This window comes from Etheostoma spectabile, chromosome 4, assembly GCF_008692095.1.
Source record: "Etheostoma spectabile isolate EspeVRDwgs_2016 chromosome 4, UIUC_Espe_1.0, whole genome shotgun sequence".
Lineage (NCBI taxonomy): Eukaryota > Metazoa > Chordata > Actinopteri > Perciformes > Percidae > Etheostoma > Etheostoma spectabile.
In genome coordinates this window covers 26,397,888-26,420,105 of record NC_045736.1, presented here as the reverse complement: position 1 = coordinate 26,420,105, position 22,218 = coordinate 26,397,888, and the positions used below count along the sequence as shown (strand labels likewise).

General features: G+C 40.6%; 2 protein-coding genes across 3 annotated transcripts; one reads left to right on the top strand and one right to left on the bottom strand.

Moving 5' to 3' along the window:
• Positions 1–2,057: 2,057 nt before the first annotated feature.
• On the bottom strand, positions 2,058–12,645 carry LOC116687612 (bone morphogenetic protein 7). Its single transcript, XM_032513114.1, has 7 exons — positions 11,744–12,645; positions 7,925–8,114; positions 4,104–4,252; positions 3,587–3,787; positions 3,406–3,479; positions 3,196–3,306; positions 2,058–3,107 (listed from the first exon to the last, which is right to left on the bottom strand). The coding sequence occupies exons 1-7, from the start codon at positions 12,138–12,140 to the stop codon at positions 2,958–2,960; spliced, it is 1,272 nt and encodes a 423-aa protein (XP_032369005.1). The 5' UTR covers positions 12,141–12,645; the 3' UTR covers positions 2,058–2,957.
• Positions 12,646–14,514: 1,869 nt separating this feature from the next.
• Positions 14,515–21,691, top strand: rae1 (ribonucleic acid export 1). Of its 2 annotated transcripts, XM_032513112.1 has the most exons (13): positions 14,515–14,767; positions 15,471–15,578; positions 16,316–16,420; positions 16,563–16,655; positions 16,750–16,836; positions 16,923–17,009; positions 17,481–17,552; positions 17,665–17,772; positions 17,994–18,100; positions 18,298–18,373; positions 19,541–19,735; positions 20,399–20,484; positions 21,092–21,691. In XM_032513112.1, coding segments are annotated over exons 2-13 (1,107 nt in total). In that variant the 5' UTR covers positions 14,515–14,767; positions 15,471–15,488; the 3' UTR covers positions 21,093–21,691. The 2 variants fall into 2 exon arrangements, with proteins under 2 accessions (XP_032369003.1, XP_032369002.1); XM_032513111.1 differs by lacking the exon at positions 21,092–21,691 and having other exon boundaries at positions 20,399–20,488.
• The last annotated feature ends 527 nt before the right edge of the window (positions 21,692–22,218 follow it).

Genomic DNA, 22,218 nt, shown 5'->3' with positions numbered 1-22,218 from the left:
CTCTATTTTATATTCAAGTTGACAGATATATATAATCGGTGTGTTTGTGTGTGGGCTGTGTTGTAATATTCTACTACTGGAAGCTCTGAGCTTTTTGGTGAATGTCAGTGTGAATGCCTTTATTTGCCTGGTTGTTACAGTATATAGCTGCTTTGCTTTTGTACTGAAGGTCCTTTTTAAAATGTCTGTTCCATTGTCAAGAGTGGAGATGCTTGTCCCGTTAAAGTAATTTAAAAGCACAACATGTGATTGGTGTACAGTGCCATATGTCAGCACCAAAACGTGGTTTCCTCCTGAGTAAACAGTGGGGCTCAAATGTTTGGGCACCCCAGGTAATAATATGTAATAATGTGCATAAATAAGCCAAGAAAAGACAGAAAAATCTCCAAAAGGCATCAAATGACAGGTTAGACATTCGCATAATATGTCACAAAAAGTTAGATTTTATTTCCATCATTTACATTTTCTAAATAACAAAAAACAAAAAAATGGCGTCTGCAAAAGCTTGGGCACCCTGCAGAGTTAATACCTTGTACTGCCCCCTTTGGAAAGTATCACAGCTTGGAAACGCTTCTTGTAGCCAGCAAAGAGTCTTTCAATTCTTGTTTGAGGTATCTTTGCCCATTCTTCCTTACAAAGGTCTTCCAGTTCTTTAAGATTTCTGATTTCACTGCTCTTTTAAAGGTCTATCCATAGCTTTTCAATTATATTGAAGTCAGGAGATTGTGAAGGCCATGGCAAAACCCTCAGTTTACCCCTGTGGATATAATCCACTGTGGATTTTTGAGGTGTATTTAGGATCATTATCCATTTGTAGAAGCCATCCTCTCTTTAACTTCAGCCTTTCCACAGATGGCATCAAGTTAGCGTCCAAACTTGGCTGAAATGTTGTTGAATCCAGTTTTCCTTCTACTTGTAAAATGTTCCCTGTCCCACTGGCTGCAATACAACCCCAAAGCATGATTGATCCACCCCCCCATGCTTAACAGTCGGACAGAGGTTCTTTTCAATAAATTCTGTGCCCTTTCTTCTCCAAACGTACCTTTGCTCATTTCGGCCAAAAAGTTCTATTTTAACCTCATCGGTCCACAGAACTTGGTTCCACAATGCATCAGGCTTGCCTATATGTTCATTTGAAAACTTCAAACGCTGATTTTTTGTGGTGACTCTTTCCTGAAGACCATCTTTGTACAATTAGCTGTTTATAGTGGAATGGTGTACTACAACTCCAGTGTCTGCCAGGTCTTCTTAATTACAATCTGAACAGATGATTTTGGCATCTGAAAACCCTTTGCTATCTTCTTATAGCCTTCTGCTGCTTTGTCAGCATCAACTATTTTCAGTTTCAGTTTTCTAGATAACTGCTTAGAAGAAGCCATGTTGTTGATTGTTGGGGCAAGGTCAGATGAGTCTGGGCATTTAAAACCTTAAGATTGACATCACCTGGCCTTTCCAGACGATGATTGAGAACAATCCATGACACTGTCAGGTCTCAGCTTTCCAAAGGGGGCGGTGCATGCTATAAACTCTGCAGGGGGCCCAAACTTTTGCAGACGCTATTTTTTGGTTTTGTGTTATTTTGAAAGTGTAAATGATGGAAATAAAATCTAACTTTTTGTGACATATTATACAAAGGTCTAATCTTTCATTTGATGCCTTTTAGAGATTTTTCCATCTTTTTTTGGCTTCTTTATGCACGTTAATACAAATTTTTACCTGGGGTGCCCAACCTTTCGAGCCCCACTGTACATACAATTAAATGGTGCACAATTAAAATGCAGACCATGTGGACTCAACTATGATGTTACAGTTAGGGCAGATAAGGTGCTGTGCACACAGACTGGGTCTTTACTTAGTGAAAAAGTTATCTCACTGTTAAATAAATGTGTTAAGTTATTTGCATATTTTTTCACATAAATCTCCAAAACACATTAATAACTCACAAAAACAACAAATAACTAGCCAAATGTGTGTTCATTGCCACTGTAACGAACATTTTTAAGGCCAAATAAGGTCAAATAAAAAATAAAATAAAAAAAAAACACACCTGCTTCTTGTTTTATAGTTCCCATTTATTCAACTACTTTATTCTGACAAAATAAAATTACAGCTTTCCTTTGTCCACCTGCAGCTGTGGTCTGACACCAGAAGGCAGCTGCATGCGGGGCGATGGTGCACACCCTGACTCATGGAGATGATTCACTGGCATCTTGCAGATCGCATGTTTCTCACAGGCCTGATGATATATGTCTGCGCCAGGAAACTGTAGGCAGGCCTTTCAGTCCCACCCTAACAGTTTTAGCTGCTATTCTTCACTGAGCTCCTCTACATCCGCAGCACACACGTGGGTTTCCAGATATTTTACTCCTGACCAGTTTGAAATGGCCTGCTGAAACAACCAGTTCAACGCCAGTAAAAAACTTCTCATCAGATATAAGTTCATGGAGCTGTTCCAAAACAGGTGCAGTGGTTCAACAGGAAGATGTGTTGAGCTGTGAAATCAATAACCAAATGCAGATTTAAACCCAGCCAATATTTTATATATTCTGAGGCCTGATGGTCAATGCCTGAATTCAAATGCAGATGTATTGCACATTAGGGAAAATACCAGTAGTCACTTTTTACTTTCTGTTTCTAGCACTGAATGTTTTATTTGAGTATGTCAGGTATCTCAATATTGTTTGGAGTCCTTTCAGTGCACTTTATGTACTCAAACTCAAAGGAAGCTTAAGAAACCCCTTTGTTCAGTGGTTCTACTTGGTTTATGGTAGTGGTTAATACTGCATGGGAGGCTCAGTTGCTGCTCTTGAAAACAGTACGCCAGATCAAAGCTCGTTCTGTGGCAGAAGCTCCTTGATGATCAACAAGTCAATCGTCTCTTGTCTTTGGTTCCTTCACTTCCGCCTTTCTCAAGTGTCCCTCCATCATTGCAGAACTCACAGGAGGGGTTTGAGCGGTCAGTGGCAGCCACAGGCTCTGACCACCATGTTGCGGTACTTCTTGAGGATGACATTGGAGCTGTCGTCAAAGTAGAGCACTGAGATGCCGTGGAGCTGGGTAGGGGCACAGCAGGGCTTGGGCACCGTGTCCGGGTTGATAAAGTGCACCTGGAAGTAGAAGAAGCTTAAGTCAATCCTTACAGAAAGGGGAGGTTGTAATAAAGGTGCCAGTCATCAGAGGCCGCTTGGGACTTACCAGAGTTTGTACGATGGCGTGATTGGTGGCATTCATGTAGGAGTTGAGAGGGAAGGCACATTCTCCCTCGCAGTAGTATGCTGCATAGCCTTCTGGAGCTATAATCCAGTCCTGGTCAGAGTAAAACTAGTGGTCAGTTAATTGTCCCTTTGGGCATTAAATTAAGTGAAATTAAAGTTATATGAGATCAACATTAAAGTTCCTAAGTACCTGCCATCCCAAATCTCTGAAACTGACATACAGCTCATGCTTTTTACATCCCTCTTTGGTGATGCCAAGGTTATCTGAAATTGAAAACATGCAAGTATGAGTACACACAAGGCCAGTTGGTCAAAGACATTAAAACCATCACAAGGGTCAATGATGGGAAGGTTTTGAATGGTTCGGGCACCTGTTGCAGCCTCCACTGCCTTTAGTGCATCTTGGACAGTCTTCTGGGGTTTGGAGCGGTTAGACTGGCGCCCCTTGTGGGCAGAGCGGATGCTGCGGAAGCGCACCTCATTGGCTTTGAAAAAGGCAACCATGAAGGGCTGCTTGTCCTGAGGTCCACCGCCTGTCACCATCCCCGCCAGCCGAGGGTTCCTCCTCTGGCCTACAGAGGCAGACAAGGGGGAACAAAAACAATAAATCTCAACCAACCACTGAAGATGACAATAACTCACATCTAAGTCTCTACTAAACAATAATATTTTCATTGCGGTACACAGTTCTAATATGACCACAATCATAACTTGAACTCTGTAAGAACCCTCTACACATATTTACTCATTATGTGGTGGTCCTTTTTCCCGTAGGATTAAAAGCATAACATTAACATTAAAGCATTACTACAGACAAAGACTGTATTCTTGCTGTTGTTGCTGTTATGGATCCCTCCCCGTGTTAGTTACTGTATGATAGTGACTGACCGTGGCTGTCTTCCAGGACCAGGTGCAGGCCAAGGTTCTGCTCAGGGTCGACCAACCAGAGATTACTGCTGTCGGTCAGGTCAAAGACCAGCCAGCCCTCCCCAGCAGCCCACACTTCTCGTCGGTACAGCGGCAAGAGCTCCACTTCACTGAGGAGAGGACAGCACGCAATGGAATTGAAGGCATTTCAAGGCTAAATGCATACAGTAGGTTTTCAGTATTCTCGTTTTGGCGGCAGACTGAAATATTTCAAATCGGATTTACCATCAAAGACTTTCAAATCACTACTTGCAAATATGTTGTTTGCAAAATTCTATGGTGATGAAATCTCTACTGTGATTTGTTACACATCTCTTGTTTTTGAAAATTGATTTTCATTCCTTAAATTAACGATAAGCAATGGCTGTCTAGGATCTATGGGGGGAAAAAACGCAGGAAAAAAGTAAAAAAAAAAAGTATTAGCACAACTTGGGACAACTTGTTTCATGTTGTTTTGGCAAAATATGGCAGCACATTGGGATTCAAATAAAACAATGACTTTGAGGACCTGTATTTGAAGGTGTTTATGTTGATATTCTGGGAACAGTGTGGGAATCGTAACCTTTTTTAATACAAATTCCTCCAATTCTAGGATATTACAACAGGAAAAAAATACATGACCTTTCATGTATTTGTTTCCAACTAAGAGGTTCGATGGCCAAACAGTAGAATGGTGTTGATTAGACAAGTCAGACAATCAAGCTGTGTCACCTAAAACTGTTGAATTATATAAAAAGGGAGCTAATAGTTCCTACATTGTTCAGATGTGGATATGAACAACTTTAAATTCAAGCTAGGACACAACTATTTAATCTCATTGCCATTGTTTCCTTTCAAATCAAATTTGTGCTGGAGTACAGAGCCAACACAACAGAAAATGTCTCACTGTCCTTATTTCTGACTGCACTGTAAATTAGGATAAATAAATGGGAAAATCAGAATAACAAATAATAATGCACTATATTGTCCAATAAGGCTGTTAATGCCTGTTAATGTATAAGATGCCTTACAGATAAAAATAGGAGCAAAAAATGGATATAAATATTTTAAATGAAAGATTAAACAAGATTTTTATGCTATGTAGCGACCTAAACATCCAGGGCAAGTCACCGTCACAGTAACACTCTGAAACATGCATCCATCCACAACGACCAACAGCCATGATCAAAGGAGCACTCTCAACATCATAGAAGAAAACTATGCTGATATGTGCCGTCTTAAGGGAAGATTTCACAGACAATAGCTTTATTTACAGACTTTTAGACCCTAAGGCAGACGTCTGCCCCCTGCTCGTCTGTCTGTGTGGAGTGGCCTTTGTGGGCCTGTGAATGACAATGATGTTGCTATTAACACCATCGTCAGCCCCACTGTCACCGGTGAAGAGCTTGAATCTACTGCCTGCACATGATTCCTTCTGCCTAGTGCTCATAATGTGGGTGGTAGAACTTTGATTTGTGTTAAAGAAGGGGGCTGTGTGGGATCTAATTATTCTACAAACTGTAATCTGTCATGTTGTTATCCAATTTCAGGTGTGGTTGGAAACAAGAAAACAGTGTCAGAGCAACAGAGGCCAGCAGGCTGACAGACAAAACAGAGCTACAGACAGTCCGACAGAGAGAAACACAGTGGAATAACCACCTGTGTAAAAGAATGAGAGTCAATTGACATCTTGAGGATTGAGAGTGTTATTTGTGGTTGAAGCTGCGAGTTATAAATGCAGGTCTCCTGGGGACTGTCCGGTTCTGACTGTGTGAGAGTAAACTTGCTCTGAAGAGAACCACTGTGTTTCTGTAATTGACACTAATGTCTGTGTAAACAGCTTTGGTGCTGACACTAACATCAGCAGAAATAACCTGTGAGGAAATGTAAACAGACACAACCAAAGCAGGCAGATGGGTGTTCACGTACAGCAGCCCAACTACCGGAACATACTGTATGTAGCAATGAAACCAGCTGCTATGAAGATTAACTTTAAAAATGCTTGGTCAGTTCACCCAAATTTAAAAATCATATCGCGCTTTCATAGCCATGCAGATAGTTTTGGGTTGTGCATATCCGGGTTTTAAAGTAACTGTCAACACAACAGCGCCACCAAGGCAAATGGAATTTCATTTTCAAGTTTTCAAGTTTCATTTTGGTGATTGTTCAGGTGCCGCCGGAAATTCCACCGGATGTCACTCATTTTCGACAAAATGTCCGACACCTTCCGCTTCCTTTGTGTTGGCATTCTAAACTCCATTCGATTCATGAGGAATATGGTTAACTGTTTCTCAGATCTCTGCACGGTAAATCTATCCAATCTGAGTTATTTGTTGCACGACTAAAACATCTTTTGAACACACACACCACCAAAACAGGTTCTCTCCAGAGGCTATTTTGCAGGGATACCGTTACTGAGTCTGGTGCTTAGCCCAAAACAAGTGTGATTGGTCTAAAGAAATGCCAATAAACCATAGCACATTTTTCTTCCATGTTGTGTGGGCTAGTTAGACCCTCCTCCGCAACGCTGTGGAGGTAGATCTGGCAATGCAAGACTGTGCTCACAGTACTGAAAAATGACATATTAGGAACTCATTTTTACTGAACAAATAGTTGCTATGAAAATTGTTGACAACGTGTTCTGGGTATTCTCCAGAAACAGGGACACTATTTTTGAAAAGTCACATTTTTTGCTCTGGACAACATGACATCGCCCCAAAAGTGAAGCCAAAACATCTCGATCACCCCCTGGTGACTGGCTGCAGTATAGTTCATATATTCCCCCCCTCCATTAGTTAGCGGATGGGACCAAGGAGATAACCCTCTCCTCTCTAAGTGTAGCTCCTATGGCGCCATTTTAATGCTATGAAGCCATCACCCGCCATTGACTGCCATACATTTTGACGTCACTTTGACAGTGAATAACTTTACATCTGAACCGTTTAAAGACTCTATTTGTCCAATGTTTATAATGTTTATTTCTAAAGAAACACAACAATGTATAAAAGGTTCCCTAACCGTGGATCTCACGTTATGGCTCTGTAGCAGACATTTTTATAAAAATAAGCTAACGATTGTGTTATGACCAAGCGACTTACTGTCATATAGTTGACAAATCACCGTATTGTCAGGAGAAGCTCGCAGACAGTTTTGACTTACATTAGCAGCTACCAGAAGACTTACAACTTTCAGACAGGTTGCCCACGTCACACCCACGTCGTCAAGCTCAGTTGGAGGCTGCACAGTAACACTCAGCTGTCACCAGAAAAGTGCTTCTAATAGACTTCACTGGTTTCCGTCCAGAGCAACGGGATCTGTTGGTCCATTTCTTTAACTGTCTATGGATGGGACATGGGCCAAACTAAGATGGTACCTGTTTCTTATCATAATGATGTATGTTCGAGTGTTAATTTGTCTGATAATTTTGGTTATAATTAGTTATTTGATGCTATAAAAAGGGGTTGCAATGCCATGAGGGATAGCTGTGACTGTGCTGCCAGCACAGCTAAGATTTCTTCTTCGTTATATTTTTATGCTGTGAGCACCACAATTAATTTACATTCAGCTTCACTGTATTGGGATGGTGGCAGAAATCCGTTTTTTTTTTTTTTAAATTGAGTGAAATGATTCCTAAATGTGAAACACTACTGAAAAGATTGAGCTGATGAAACAGGATGAAGCAAAAAAAAATCAACAGTAAAATCAACAATTAAAACAATTTTTCTCTCTAGGGTTCAATAAAGTTTTATCTTGTATTATCTGAAATTTGAGATGTGCAGGAGCAGGAAAGAAAACACCCATACCTGTTTGGAGACTCCTGCAGGACCTGGTATACACTGACTCTAAATGTCTCATTCTCATAGCGTTCCTGGATGAAATCTTTATATATCCTAAACTCTGCTGCTGTGACGGCTTCTCCCTTTGGAATACGGGAAAGGTCAAATCGGAATTCTCTTCTGTGCTGCTGGTACAACAGATCCTGATCCTGATCAACTATTGGGGAGAGAAAAAAAGAGAAAGCAATAGAGGTGATAGATTGTTTTTTTGTTGTCTGTATCAGCTGACACACATACACACAGTGAATAATATTACTGACCCTTAACAGGAAAGTTTGTACATCTGAGTAAAAAAGGCAAACCACTGTGAGTAAAATCAGATGTCAGTGGTTGCGTATCCGTCCAAACTGTTACCAAGTAAACGTTGCTCTGATGTGTGCCCACATCTCGGAAGCACTGTGTCAGAAATAGGAAAAATCTTGCTTCCATGACTAAAGTAATTGATCTAAACATCGCTTAAGTCTGTCATACGTGCCAATGTGGGGGAGAAAAAACATTCTCAGCGCTCAGTTTGGCTCCCTGTTTAAATTGCACACATGTGCTGACCACAAGAAAAGGCCTGTTAAGGCACAGCCCGGAAAACCACAGCTGCCAGTGTGCTTTTACAAACACACTCACATAAAGTATAGAGAGACCCACCAATCCATGTGTGACTTAACTACCAGAGTCTGTACCACCCACACCTGCCTGATGATTTTGTCATATATCACTGTGTACCCAGTGATTTCATTCTGATTGTAGAGGCTGAAGTAAAGCAGCAGTAGCTGGTGGTTTCCAATCCGCCCTGAGCCAGCTGAGTCTCTCCAACACTCAGACTTTCCAGAAGAACGGTGGTCAGAAAGACCCCGAAGCTTCCTGAAGCTTTTCAGTGTTGTGTTTTTACAGCGTTAGCCAATGTGTTTGTCCTTGGAAAGAGCAGTGGAGGTCTCTGGTGAAGGTGTGCAGAGCGGAGCAGCGATTAGTCACCTTAAACACATCCTGCCCACTGGCACACATCATGACATCATCATGACATCAACCTTCCTACTGATGGTCCACTATTGTTTCAGTGCACAGACAACCGTACACACAGCACCTCAACACAAGAAACGAGCGCGCACGCACACACACACACACACACACACACACACACACACACAGAGAGACTCTGTCTTCTAAAAACATTTCTAACGACACAAAAAACACAACACAAGCCGTTCATCGTTAAGAGCAGTGCATTCTGAACCCTGCTAGTCATTTGTTTGACCGCAATTAAATGCTGGAAGGGAACGAGGGGTGTTTTTATGAAAGCAATAATTGCTTGTAAGGACTTGGTGTGTTTACGTTAGGGACCATTAGCTGCAGAGATCAGACCTCAGATATGCAAACTTCCCTCTGGGAGGCATTTCAACACTTCAGATTACTCCTGACACTGCAGGGCCACACAGCCACGAAGCTATCATTAACCTATTGCAATTTTATACTAAGTGGGATTTTTTTTTTTGTGTTACATATCAGCATGGGTGGTTTAAAGATGTATGTCTTTACAAAAACAAAACTCAAAAAATGACCTAAATATGACCTTTTTGAATGTTTTTATAATATATTTATGTCATTCTCTGCATTAGTACTTTCATTGTCAACAAATTAAAGTATGTCTTTAATTTATTCTTCCAGTGGACATTTACTGGCTTTTCAAATAATAATGTCTGCATGTGTTGACAAGTTTGACAGCATTTCTTCATTTTCTTGCAGATTATTAGAACCCCCATAAAGACTTTTGCTTAGCAAATATTGTGTGACTGCATACATATCTGCTGCAGAATGTAGAACCTTGTCTGCTTATTGATGATAAACCAAATTTACTGAACTGAGTTATTCTGCACAAGATGTAAAATACAGAGGTGGGCTTAAACTGTATTGTCAAACAGGAATTAGTTTGCACACAAACGTATAAATAATAGGAAGGTTAATACGGTTTTCTGGTGGGGCAAAAGAAATTCTTAGTATGATCTTCTTATGCTTCCTATAGATTAGCTTAGCAGACAAACACATTTCTTCCTGTTTAGTCTCAAACACAATACACCTTCTGTTCTCCAGCGACACAATCATTCCTCCAAGTGTTAAGAGAGCATTTTGCACTCTTTTTACTTTAATGAAAGCCATGCAAACGTGTCAGCATGGGTGCCGTGATGCGACAGACTGCAAAATGACTACACAATATCTCAAATACTGTCTGTGATGAAAAAAGAAGGGTGGAATCGTTCCCCTTAACTTTTCTCAATTCTTTCCCTCTTCCATAATTTGTTTTATTTATACTGAGTAAATGAGGCTGTTTTATCTTAAATACAACATTTCACTACAATGGTGTTCCATGTACTGTCAACCTGCACGATATACCCGGGGGCACTGAGTGAAGGGGATGGGCGGCTGTACAGCAGCTCTCCCTCACACTGGAAGTTGGTCTTTGGAGGAAAAATACCATAATCCAATTCTGTCTTGAAGCGATCATCCAAGGACCACCAAGAACAGTCACTCCAGCACAATGTGGAAGCCCCAGCTAAACACTCAGCCAATCATCAGCACAGGAGGTAGTGGGCTCGAGAGAGAGAAAGAGAAATAATACACACTTTTCTTCTTCCTCTTTCTTTATAATCAAACTCTCAGATGTGGAACCACATAAATCTGCTACGAGTTTTCAGAAACAATGTTTCCAGATCTCATTAGCTTAAAGGTTCACTGTTCACAGTCTTCAAATGTTTTGAATTAACTACACATGTATGGGTTGATCAAAAAATAACTCCAAATGTCTCCTCATTTTAAAGGCTTCGGTTCAATCTCAAAGGCATTAAAACAGACAGGAAGGTTTTCTGGAGACGTATCTCAGATGAACACACTCTATCTCTTTAGGTTGACCACTGACCCTCCTCCTGAGCCATAAAAAAGACATGGGTGGGTTTTGGAGGTAGCTACATCCGGATAAGAGCCACAAGCACCATGCCGTCTGGTTCACCATAGTGATACCAGAGCCACCATAGGATCTCCAAGGGAAACAAAGGCAGGATTTGCCTTCTATAAATTCAATAATGTCTGAGTAAGCCCTGACTCCCACCTGCGACCCATGTGATTTGCACCCTCCAAACAAACAGACACAGACATGCAAGAATGCAGGAACAGAGATTTATGCAGCAAAAGCATGTGTTTAGATTCTGTTTGCATCTTTAGTCAACTTGTCTCTCACTCCCTAGGGGTTCAGAAATGCCCGTTCAGTTTCTAGTCATGAGAACCAAAGCCATGCTAAGCCTCTCCCCCAGAGCTTTTGAAGGGATTCTGGGGAAATCGGATACAGACATGTTGTCATAACATTTACAGCTCGGAATGCATAATGCCTGATTTTGAGTGAAGAAAGTGACCTAAAAGCCACAGTGTAAGAGACACATGGCTTTCAAACACACTTAACTAATGCACATGTTGTTGCTGTTGTAGTAGTGGCTCTGGGAGGCTTCACAACAAAATGTTAAGCATTTAAAACATTGAATCTTATCAATCAGAAAACAGAGATGAGACTCCCCCTCCAAAACATAGCCTATACAAGTACTTGTTTATTTGGACATTTTGCAAAGAATACCCATAAAGACTAGTAAAAGAAATAGCTTGCTTAAAAATATCGTTTCTTCATGAAAACATTATCACAGTAAACCAGGTCCCTGTAGTAGCATGATGTGCACATACATATATTTTAACTTCTTTTACTGTTTTTCACTTTGTTTTAATAAGTGTCAATATAAAGTCGAATTGTAAACTTACCAATATTGACAAAACTCATCACCATGTCTGCGTCATCTAGGAAGCGGCTGTCCTGTGGGGTCACCATGGGGGAGACTTGGGTCGGTAAAACGGACTTGTAGTAAGAGTACCCGTGCGGCTCTGCGTCTGTAGAGATGGTATTGTACAGGTCCAGCATGTACATCGGGGCAGCGTTGTGTTTGGTGTGGACGTGCGGCCGCGGACGATGCGGCAGCCCCAGGATGGAGAGGATCTCCCGCTGCATCTCCCTGCGCTCTTGGCTCCGCAGCCGCCGCTGGATGAAGCTGGAGCGCACTTCGTTATCCACGGAGAAGTTGGCAAAGGCGACCTGCGCAGCCAACACGCAGTAACCCCACGACAGGAGGATTGATAGCGTTGCCAAGGCGCTTTTAACCATTTTACGTGCGGCAAGCCTAACTAGTCGAAAGCTAAGACTGGGGATGCGTTTTCTACTCTAAGAGTCCCCCTACTTGTCGTAGGCTAGGAGTAAAACACACGACCCTCTTTAAACTCAGAATACCCTTCCCTCATCATCTATAGTTGCGCAATGTTTTGGTGGGATAAAGCCGTGCGATCCCCTTGATGGCAACTTGGGAATGAATTTTATAGAGGCGCTGTGTCAGGGGAGGGGCAGGAGGGGTTTAGAATGCAAACTAAGACTGGAAAGATTGGGAGAGCGTGTGGGGGTAAGTCAATGAAAAGTAGGGTGAGAATAGGTCAGTGTCATGAAGTGGACTTCTCCATCTTGATAATAAGATAGATGGGGTGTGGACCTTTCACATCGAAGTGTCCCATCACTGCTTCCTTTGTTTGAAGATGACCTTTGGGCCACTAATGAAAGTGGACTTAAAGTCTGATTAGCACATATTTTCCCTGGTGGTCTCTTCAACACCAAAGGCCATGTGTACTTATTTCCAAATCCTACATAATTATATATATATATATATATATATATATATATATATATATATATATATATATATATATATATATATATATATATATATATATATTGCACCAGATCTGGACAGTTTGAATTTGTTGTCACTGCAGTGCCTCAACGCTGTGCACATGGAGATACTTAAACACTAAGGATGTTTAAATTTTATATCTGTTTAAAGGTAAAGAGGGAAAATCCCCTAATCCCTTCTTCAACACACACCTTTGAACTCAAACAATAAACTCGGGCCCACCCTAATTGTGGAGGGGTTTGAGTGATCAGCACTACAGGCATGAAGGGACTTGCCAATAGCCCCAATGAATTACTACAACAATGTGTAAAGCACTCCACTGTGACTGCTTTAATAGAGAGTAAACAGGGGTGGGGGTGGACAACGAATGACAAAGCAAGAATGTGACGCTGAAGTACAGATTATACGTGTGCTTTACTGAGATTCGAGGACAGCTGTGACTTGATCAGATCATAAAACTCAAGGAAGGAAAATAATGTGTAATAGCCGCAAACTAAAATGGCCTTTTGCTAATGTGCTTTTCTGTTTTCCTCCTTCTGTTTTGTATATATAAGACACAGTGGAAACAAGCCATACATGAACTAAAATCACACAACCAAATTTCCACTATGCACTTGAGATGTTTCTTTTTCCTGAGTCACTTTACAGGGCTCATCCCTGCATAGTCATAAACAACAAGAGTCCTTTCTATACTACAAACACTTTTAGACATTACAAGTAACTATTTAAGACTTTAAAAACAGTTTTGCTCAAGGACTCTTACGCCAACAGGTCCTCACATATCCATATCGTACATCATATTTCATATATTGACAGCCACATCACCATCCCATGCACTAGAACTGAAGGAGGTTTTACACTATGCCGTAGCACCACCACTGTGGAGCTGCTGCACTATGGAACTAGATTTGATTCTTTATTACATGCAAGAAAATAAAGGATCTGAGAGAAGAAGAAAAAAATGTTTGAGAGAAAAAGTTATCATACTGATAGCAAAAAAGCATTTTATGAGAGGAAAAAAATTTGAGAGAAAAAGTTTTCATACCAATAGCAAAAAATAAATAATATTTGAGACCAACATAAATTTTAAATTTTTAAAATTATTTCTTTAAAAAAATTTTAAAAAAAAAAATTAAATTTAAACTCGCAAATAAATATTTTATTTTTGCTACCAGTGTGAAAAAAGTGTCTCAAAAAAGTGTTTTTTTCTTCTCGCTCTCAAAACCCAAGTCTTTGCTCTTGATGCAATGTGTTGCTCTCGTCTCAGGATTTCTCTCTCCCTGTGAAAATAATGTCACGGGCGGGGCCACGTTCCTATTGGCCCGTCGGGTTAGCACCGTCTTGTCTTGAACTACATTCACATGCATTCATCTGACAGCTGCATATTTGACTTTGCGGATTACTTGCATTCAAAACGAACAATCATTTTATAAATATTTTGCTTTGTTATTAATTCACGGCAAATGTATAAAATAGCTTAATCTTCTTTCTTTCTGCAACAATATACTGCTTACTTGTTAACGAATTTTATCAAACTAATAACAAACATAACATAATGAAAACCATTTCTTTTGACATATTTTTTATAAGACACACTTTTGTCTTAGTATTAAATGCAGGACTTGTTATTGAGTATTTTATACTGTTGTATTATTAATATTTTAGTAATAAAGGTTACCTACCTTACATGATACGTTATGCAACCCACTAGTAGCATACTAGTGCATTATTATGAAAGGCCACACGGAGTGGACTATGGGGGTGCTCGGGGGGTGAGTTTGTCGGTGGTTGGGGAACCATCATGATAACCGAGCCTACACTTTTTCCACCTTGCCCCTGATCGACGTACTGATCGACGAAGTTCTGAATTGCTTCCCTGAAGAGTAAAGTGACACGTGTTGTCATGCACTGCCTCCAAGCGTTAACTCTTGCCATTGCATGCCTTTACCCGGCCCCAAAACGTCACCAAACTGCGACACACCGAGGAACCAGCGCCAAATTATTTGGGCATTTTCAGCGTTACGGTTTATAGCCATAGTTTAACAAATTTGGGGTATGTATCATAATGTAGTCAGGAAACTGTTACATACACAGTATATAATGTTTAAAAATGGTGTTTTAAAATGTTGCTTGGAGACGTTATAAATATAATCCAGTAAGGTGAGCTAACGTGTCTGCCACAGTCTTAAAACTGACTTAGCTAACGTTAGCCAACGATGAATTGCCGGTATCGTGTTTATTTTCTGACCGGCATAATGGCTAATAGTAGTAAAGTTACATGCGCTCAAATGTAGACTACTACTTTAAATAGCGTTATCATACACGCTTATACTGTCCATGTATTATCATGCTAGAAAACGCTAGCAAGTAACCCAGAAGCTAGCAACGGTAGCTAGCTAACTGTAAACGTTAATGTTAGCCAATATTGGCTGTCCAGCTAGCTATCTTAGCTACGTGTTGTCCATCGTCCTGTCGGGTGATAGGAGTGTTATGATGAAGGACTTATAGCAAAATAGTGTCGTGTAAAGCTGTGGCTTTAGCTACCTCGCGTTATACACATGCAGTATTTGCTTACCCTTCTTACTTGGATTTAACGTTACTCCCAGTTTGCATAAAATGAACGGAAGTTATCTGTTAACGTTACCACTATCTGGCTTTTGATGATATTAATGCTTAAAGACGACAAGAAGAATGTAGTCTGCTCTTGTGTAAAAAAAAAACACCGCACCCTTGTCTTCTCTCTCTCTCGGGTGTAGGAATAACATTAATGTACTATGAGTTTATTTGGGACTACCTCTGGATTTGGAGCAGGAGGGACCGGTGTCTTTGGAAACGCAACAACAGACAGTCATAATCCCATGAAGGTAAACAAGCGGAGTAAATGAAAAAAGCATTTGACATGTTTTTTGTTTTTTTAATATATTGATGATGGCCAGTGATGGGAATAACGGCGTTATTTTTTACTCTTCCCATCTTAATAACGCCTTTACCCTTACAGCCGAAAAATGTGATAATTGAAGCCGTTTTGTTTCATCAGACCAACTAGATCTCTGAGCCGAGAGGCAAAGACTTTTTTTCTTCCTTGGTCAGTGGGCAGTGACATGCGACGAGACATGCGCATAAATGCTGACGATTGGCTGAGGTTGAGTAAAATTGCATGGTAATCGGAGGTAAAGTTGGGCGGGTGTTCATAATAAGCACGGACACATAACGAACAACACAAGCGAGTCAGTCAACGAGAGTTAAAGATTTCCCCCCGTGGTCAGAAAACATAGGCACTATGACTTTAGAGTGGCTACTCGCTCCGAAGCTAATCGCTGTATCGATCGTATCGAAGCATTTTATGTTCCGTTAAAGAGGGCTTGAGGTGGGGTCACATTTGAGCATTTAAAATCTGAAGTAACTTGTTACTTTTATAATTTGTAACTGAGTATCTAATTTAGTTACTTTCTGGAAGAAGTAACTAGTAACTGTAACTAATTACTTTTTAAAAGTAACTTGCCCAACGCTGATGATGGCTTACTGAAGACTGGGCCTTCACCTGTTTACTTGACAGCGTGATGTGTGCCTGTGTTGTTTATGTTTCTGACTTGTCCTACAGGATGTTGAAGTGACTTCACCTCCAGATGACAGCATCAGCTGCCTGGCTTTCAGTCCCCCCACCATGCCAGGAAACTTCCTCATTGGAGGATCCTGGGCCAACGATGTGAGTTATTCAATCATAATAATAGAACATAATAATAAACACCAGTAGTCCTCCATGAAGGACTACTTCTGTACTAGATCATGATTAGATAGGATGCTCCTAAATAAACACTGTTAACCAAAATGTTATCATCTGTCTTTAGGTCCGATGCTGGGAGGTTCAGGACAATGGACAGACTGTCCCCAAAGCCCAACAGATGCACACAGGTCCAGTGCTGGATGCATGCTGGAGCGATGTAAGTCTCACCGTACAAAGCAGTTTAAGATCTGTAGTCGATGCTATCTGCTGGGCCATAGAATAATTTATGATGTGCTATTCACTTTAACCAGGATGGGAGTAAAGTCTTCACTGCTTCTTGTGATAAAACAGCCAAGATGTGGGATCTTAACAGCAATCAAGCATTGCAGATTGCACAGGTTGGATGAGAATTTAGCTATATCAACTATATGGTCATAAGAATGAAGCAGAATCATCTTACACCTCTCACCGTTTCTCTTCACAGCATGACGGTCCGATCAAATCAATCCACTGGATAAAAGCCCCAAACTACAGCTGTATAATGACTGGCAGTTGGGACAAAACACTGAAGGTATAACAACACTCTGCACATTACAACACATCTGTATAAAAACATACATTTGTTTTTGCATTTAGGGTCCCAAGAACATCTGAAATATGATTGGCCATTATGCTTCATAACAGCTTTCTGGTTAACTTTATTTCAGTCACTTCTGGATCAGCATTTTATCAATGGGCGATTTTTCTTCTTGTATCTATGTATATTACATTACATGTCATTTAGCTGACGCTTTCATCCAAAGCGACTTACATTATATTGCTGTATTACACCTCTGGAGCAACTGGGAATTAAGTGTCTTGGTCAGGTGGGAATCAAACCCAGGTCTTCCACACCAAAGGCATGTGTCATATCCATTGCACCATCACAACCCACAGACGCCCACATAAAACCATAACAATTAAGCTAATCATAGAGTAGTATATCAAATATTTGTAGTGGAGCACTGAGAATCATAACCTTTTTTGTTTCTTTTCGCTTCAGTTCTGGGACACTCGCTCTCCCAATCCCATGATGTCTCTGCAGATGCCAGAGAGATGCTATTGTGCAGATGTTGTAAGTAGTTAATAAAGAATATATGACATGCATTTAATTACTTGGGGAGTTGATCATTAAATATGTGGATCTTCTTTTTGTGTGTTTTTATCTCTGTGACTGTAATAAATAGGTGTACCCCATGGCAGTGGTTGCCACAGCAGAGAGAGGCCTAATAGTGTACCAGCTGGAGAACCAGCCCTCTGAATTTCGGAGAATAGACTCTCCTCTCAAACATCAGGTGAATTTTCCTCTTCCATGGAACTGTTTTCTCTTTCTTTTCTCACTTCTAATATCTCTCTGCATACATTGTTCCCCTCATTCTGATAGTTTTATGTACAGCCAGATTCATTTTCTTTCACTTGATTTGAAATCTAAAGTAAATATTCATAACATAGACTACTACTGTTCATGTATGACTGTCTTTTTGATCCAATGTACTTTTCTGCCCTGGTCCTGCAGCATCGCTGTGTTGCCATATTCAAGGACAAGCAGAACAAGCCCACTGGCTTTGCACTGGGAAGCATTGAAGGCCGCGTGGCCATCCACTATATCAACCCTCCAAACCCGTGAGTGTCTAAAACAATAAATTTCTTACAAGTGACTGAGTTTTGGGAGTCTTGGTAAAGGTGTTTCTTTAATCCAGTCAAGTGCATGCATGTTTAATTGTTATTATTGTTGTTTTTAACATTTAAAAGACACAGCTCTCTCGGTCAAAAGCCTGAAGCAAAATATGACACAAAATATGTTCCCTGATGCTTTTCAGAGCCAAAGACAACTTTACCTTTAAGTGCCACAGGTCGAATGGAACCAACACAACCACTCCACAGGACATCTATGCTGTAAGTTATGAATTTCTAAAACAGTGTTACCATTATGAACAAACTGCATCTTTTGTGCTCTTAAAGTGCCCACATTATGAAAAAAAAACACTTTTTGGTGTCTCTGGTGCTTCCACACACATACAAACTTGGGGAAAAAAACTATCCATGCTGTTTTGAGTGAGATACGGGTCTCTGAATGTCCTCTGCCTTCAGTCTCCGGGTGAGCTGTTCAAAATCTGTACAGCTTTCTACGTCACTAGCCAAGACGCGGAGGCTAACTGTAGCACATGCTAGCACTAACATGCTCGCTCGTTCTCAATGGCAAAACACTGCTACAACACACACTGGTTCACCATAATCTCCAAAGAACTTCTTACATGTCTCTGTTCTGCAGGTATTCCATAAGTGCGCCCTCGTTTAGAAGAAGTCTCCCAGCTAATCTTGCCTTGTACTGACCAAAGTTGGAGAAAGTTATCTAACTGATGTGATCTTACCTGGCTGCTGCGCATGTGCAACTCCCAACAAAGATAGCATAGAAGTGAGATGTCTCACTCTGTAGCTAAAATAAGTGAGCTATCTCACTCTGTAGCTAAAACAGAGACCTAAACACACATGGTAAAAACAGAATGTGCAACGATGTGTGGTAAACATGGTGTTTTTTGACAATAAAACCATGTAAACCTATTCTGGTACAACCTCAAAATACAATTATGAACCTGAAAATGAGCATAATATGGGCGCTTTCAATGAGATTTTGTTATTAACGTTTTTCTATTGGAACATAGATAAATTATACCAATTTATGCACTTAATTGTCAACCGTTGTGATACAAAGTGTAGCAGCAGACCTTCTGCTTGTCACATCAGGAAAAACTGAGGTGGAACTAGGAACGTTAGTGATGGATGCCTCGGAAAAACTAAGAGTTTATGAAATTAATTCCAACTGTGTTTTTTCTATGATGTGTTATCTGCAGTGAAACAGGTCTGTTAATAATGTTTCATTTAGTGCAATGTTTTTTTAATACAACCCTAATGGTATAATTGCAGTTGCATGTTTCTGACCAGCCTTGGCTTGTCTATCTTTTCACAGACTCCATCATTACAATATAGTCCCTGATACACTAACCAGCCTAGTTAGAATGTTTCCCTATGTCTCATCTACTGATTTCCATTTTCTCCTATCAGGTGAATGCCATCTCCTTCCATCCTGTCCATGGCACATTGGCTACTGTGGGATCAGATGGGCGCTTCAGCTTCTGGGACAAAGATGCCCGCACCAAGTTGAAGACCTCAGAGCAGCTCGACCAGCCCATTACGGCTTGCTGCTTCAACCACAATGGCAACATCTTTGCATATGCTTCCAGTTACGACTGGTCGAAGGTAGGAAGTGTAAAATCTTTACAAAAATTGTGAGCAGGTTTGTACACTACAATAGTTAAAAACAGTGACAACGGTTTTTCCTGCCTAGAAAAAGTTTTGCCCCCCCCCCCCCCCAAGAGGTTTTAGCCAGCAGCAAAGGAATATCACTAGCCCCAAAACATCTGATTTTCATCAGCCAGATTTTCAGGCCTACGCGTTTAATCGTTATGAAATCGTAATCTCGATTCACCCTGTTGATGATTTAAGAATTTTAAATAACTTATTTTTGTATGTTTTTGGTTCTCATTTAATTTTACGAGCCAACTGCATCACAAACGCTACTAATTTCTTTTGTGAGTTTTAACCATACAGTAGACTGTATAAAATAGCTTTTAAAGCGCTCCCAATCTCTGCAATGCTCTCTCTTCTCGCCTCTGTTTACAGGCTTGTGGTGAAGTGCAATGTGCTATAGGTGCCAAAAAAAAATCTGTTTTGTACTTCCAATTTGTTTTGTTTTGTCATGGTTCATGTGTGCAATAAACATTACACTTTTTGAGAAAAAAACTCGCGACAGAGAAAAAGGCCCGTAGTGAGCCAGGAAAAACCCTGGGTGGGCACACACCTCATGCAGGCCTTCTCTCGTGTTTTTTTTTTTAATTTTGTCCATCTCATCTGAATCCTTAGGGTCATGAGTATTACAACCCCCAGAAAAAGAACTACATCTTCCTAAGGAATGCTGCAGAGGAGCTGAAGCCTCGGAACAAGAAATGGTGAGAGAAGGGCAGCCAATATCTGTAAACCTGGAGATCGCGGCCACTGTACAGGGCTGCCCCAACACCCTTGTGACTCGCATTGGAGCCTTTCAAGGCATCCCATGAATGGATGTAGGCAGTGACTGTAGACATGAATCTGATCTCAGTACTGCCATGTACTACGATAAGTAGCCATTTAGTATGGGAATGGTGCTGTAGCGACCTGAGTGAAGTCATTTTGAAGGCTTGTGTGGTTACTGCTGTAATAGTGTATACAAGCTGCATTTGCAGCTGTATAGTCTGGAATTTTGGCATGAAGCCTGTTGGCTTTGTTAGAGCATTTAGCTTGTAAGCAGTAAGGCTTTGAAGTGTTTGCTGTGAGATTGAATAGGTATTTAAAGACTGTTATTTATTAAATTGTCTAGGTAATGAAAATATTTAGGAAATATTGAACAGTCAAGCAATGATTTACAATAAATTGCCTGCGAGGATTGATTTTTTTGTCTGCTGAAGAGTGAAATTGTACTGTTTTATGCAAAAAAGGACACAGTGGACGCCCTTTCAGAAATAAACAAAAAATAAGAAAAAATGTTCTTTGTGACTGACTGCTCCCTCCTGTCTTTAGATTCGTCGTGCCACGTTGCATCTCTTGTGGGGAAATGCGGAAGACCTGCTGCTTTAGTGTGTGTGTATACGCTTGAGACTGACGACTTCCTTTCGGGAAACACCCGGACCAATGCCGTGGTGCTGCATACTGTGCATGGACCAATCAGAGGGGCCTACCAAACCTGGAGTTGATGACAGCTGTGTGACAATTGGTCTTATAGGTCATCATAAAAGGGAGGGCTTTATTTGTCATTTATCTTGATGTTTTGGTTGTTGTTTTTTTGTCCAACTCCCTTTTTTTTTTTTTTTTTAATTTTTAACAGCTTTCCAAAGACTTTACATTCTCTTTTGATTTGCTGTTACTCAGTGGTTTAGCTCCATAAATGAAACTGGGATGTAAAATAAATAACTAACTGCATACTATTATATTTGAACATATGTTTATTCCAACCTAGAGGGGGAAGGTTAAAATGAACCTATTGTGTTTGCTGTTTAAATGTTTGTTGGGGATTCACGGAACTGTGCATGAAACCATGAACCCCTGTTTCAGCTGTAAATCTCTTCATTGTGTGGATCAACACAACATCAAAATGATAAACCTTGGACATCTGTATCACATGACACTTCCCGTCTCCTTGTTTTGACAGAAGTTAACCAGCAGGTGGAGCATTTTGACTTTCAGTTTCTCTTAACTGCAGCAGTTACCTGAAGAGAAGTTGAAACTAAACAGGACAAACAAGATCAAAGCAAGACAGTGGTGTTCTTCATCCAGGTTAAGTCCTTTTGATAGGGATACACAGCTGGAAATGGGATTTATCAAGAGGATATGAATGAAGCAGCTACAAAGGCCATGTGTGAAAAGTGAACCAGTTCATGGAGGAGGTGTGAATTAAATGCCTTTTTATTGAGGTCATTAGAGTATCACCTAACTGTTAGCTTGACCCTTGGTACTTAGCAGTGGAACTCCAAGGCACCGGGGCGGGAAGATATGCTGTTGCCACAGTTCACCGGCTCCTCTCAGCTTTCATGGGGTGAGACTAGCACCACTCTTCTCAACCACTGTTTCCTGTACTGTTCATTAATTCAAGCTGTACAAGTTTCTTTTAACTCCTTGAGTTCTCCAGGTTGACTGCACTCATGATAATA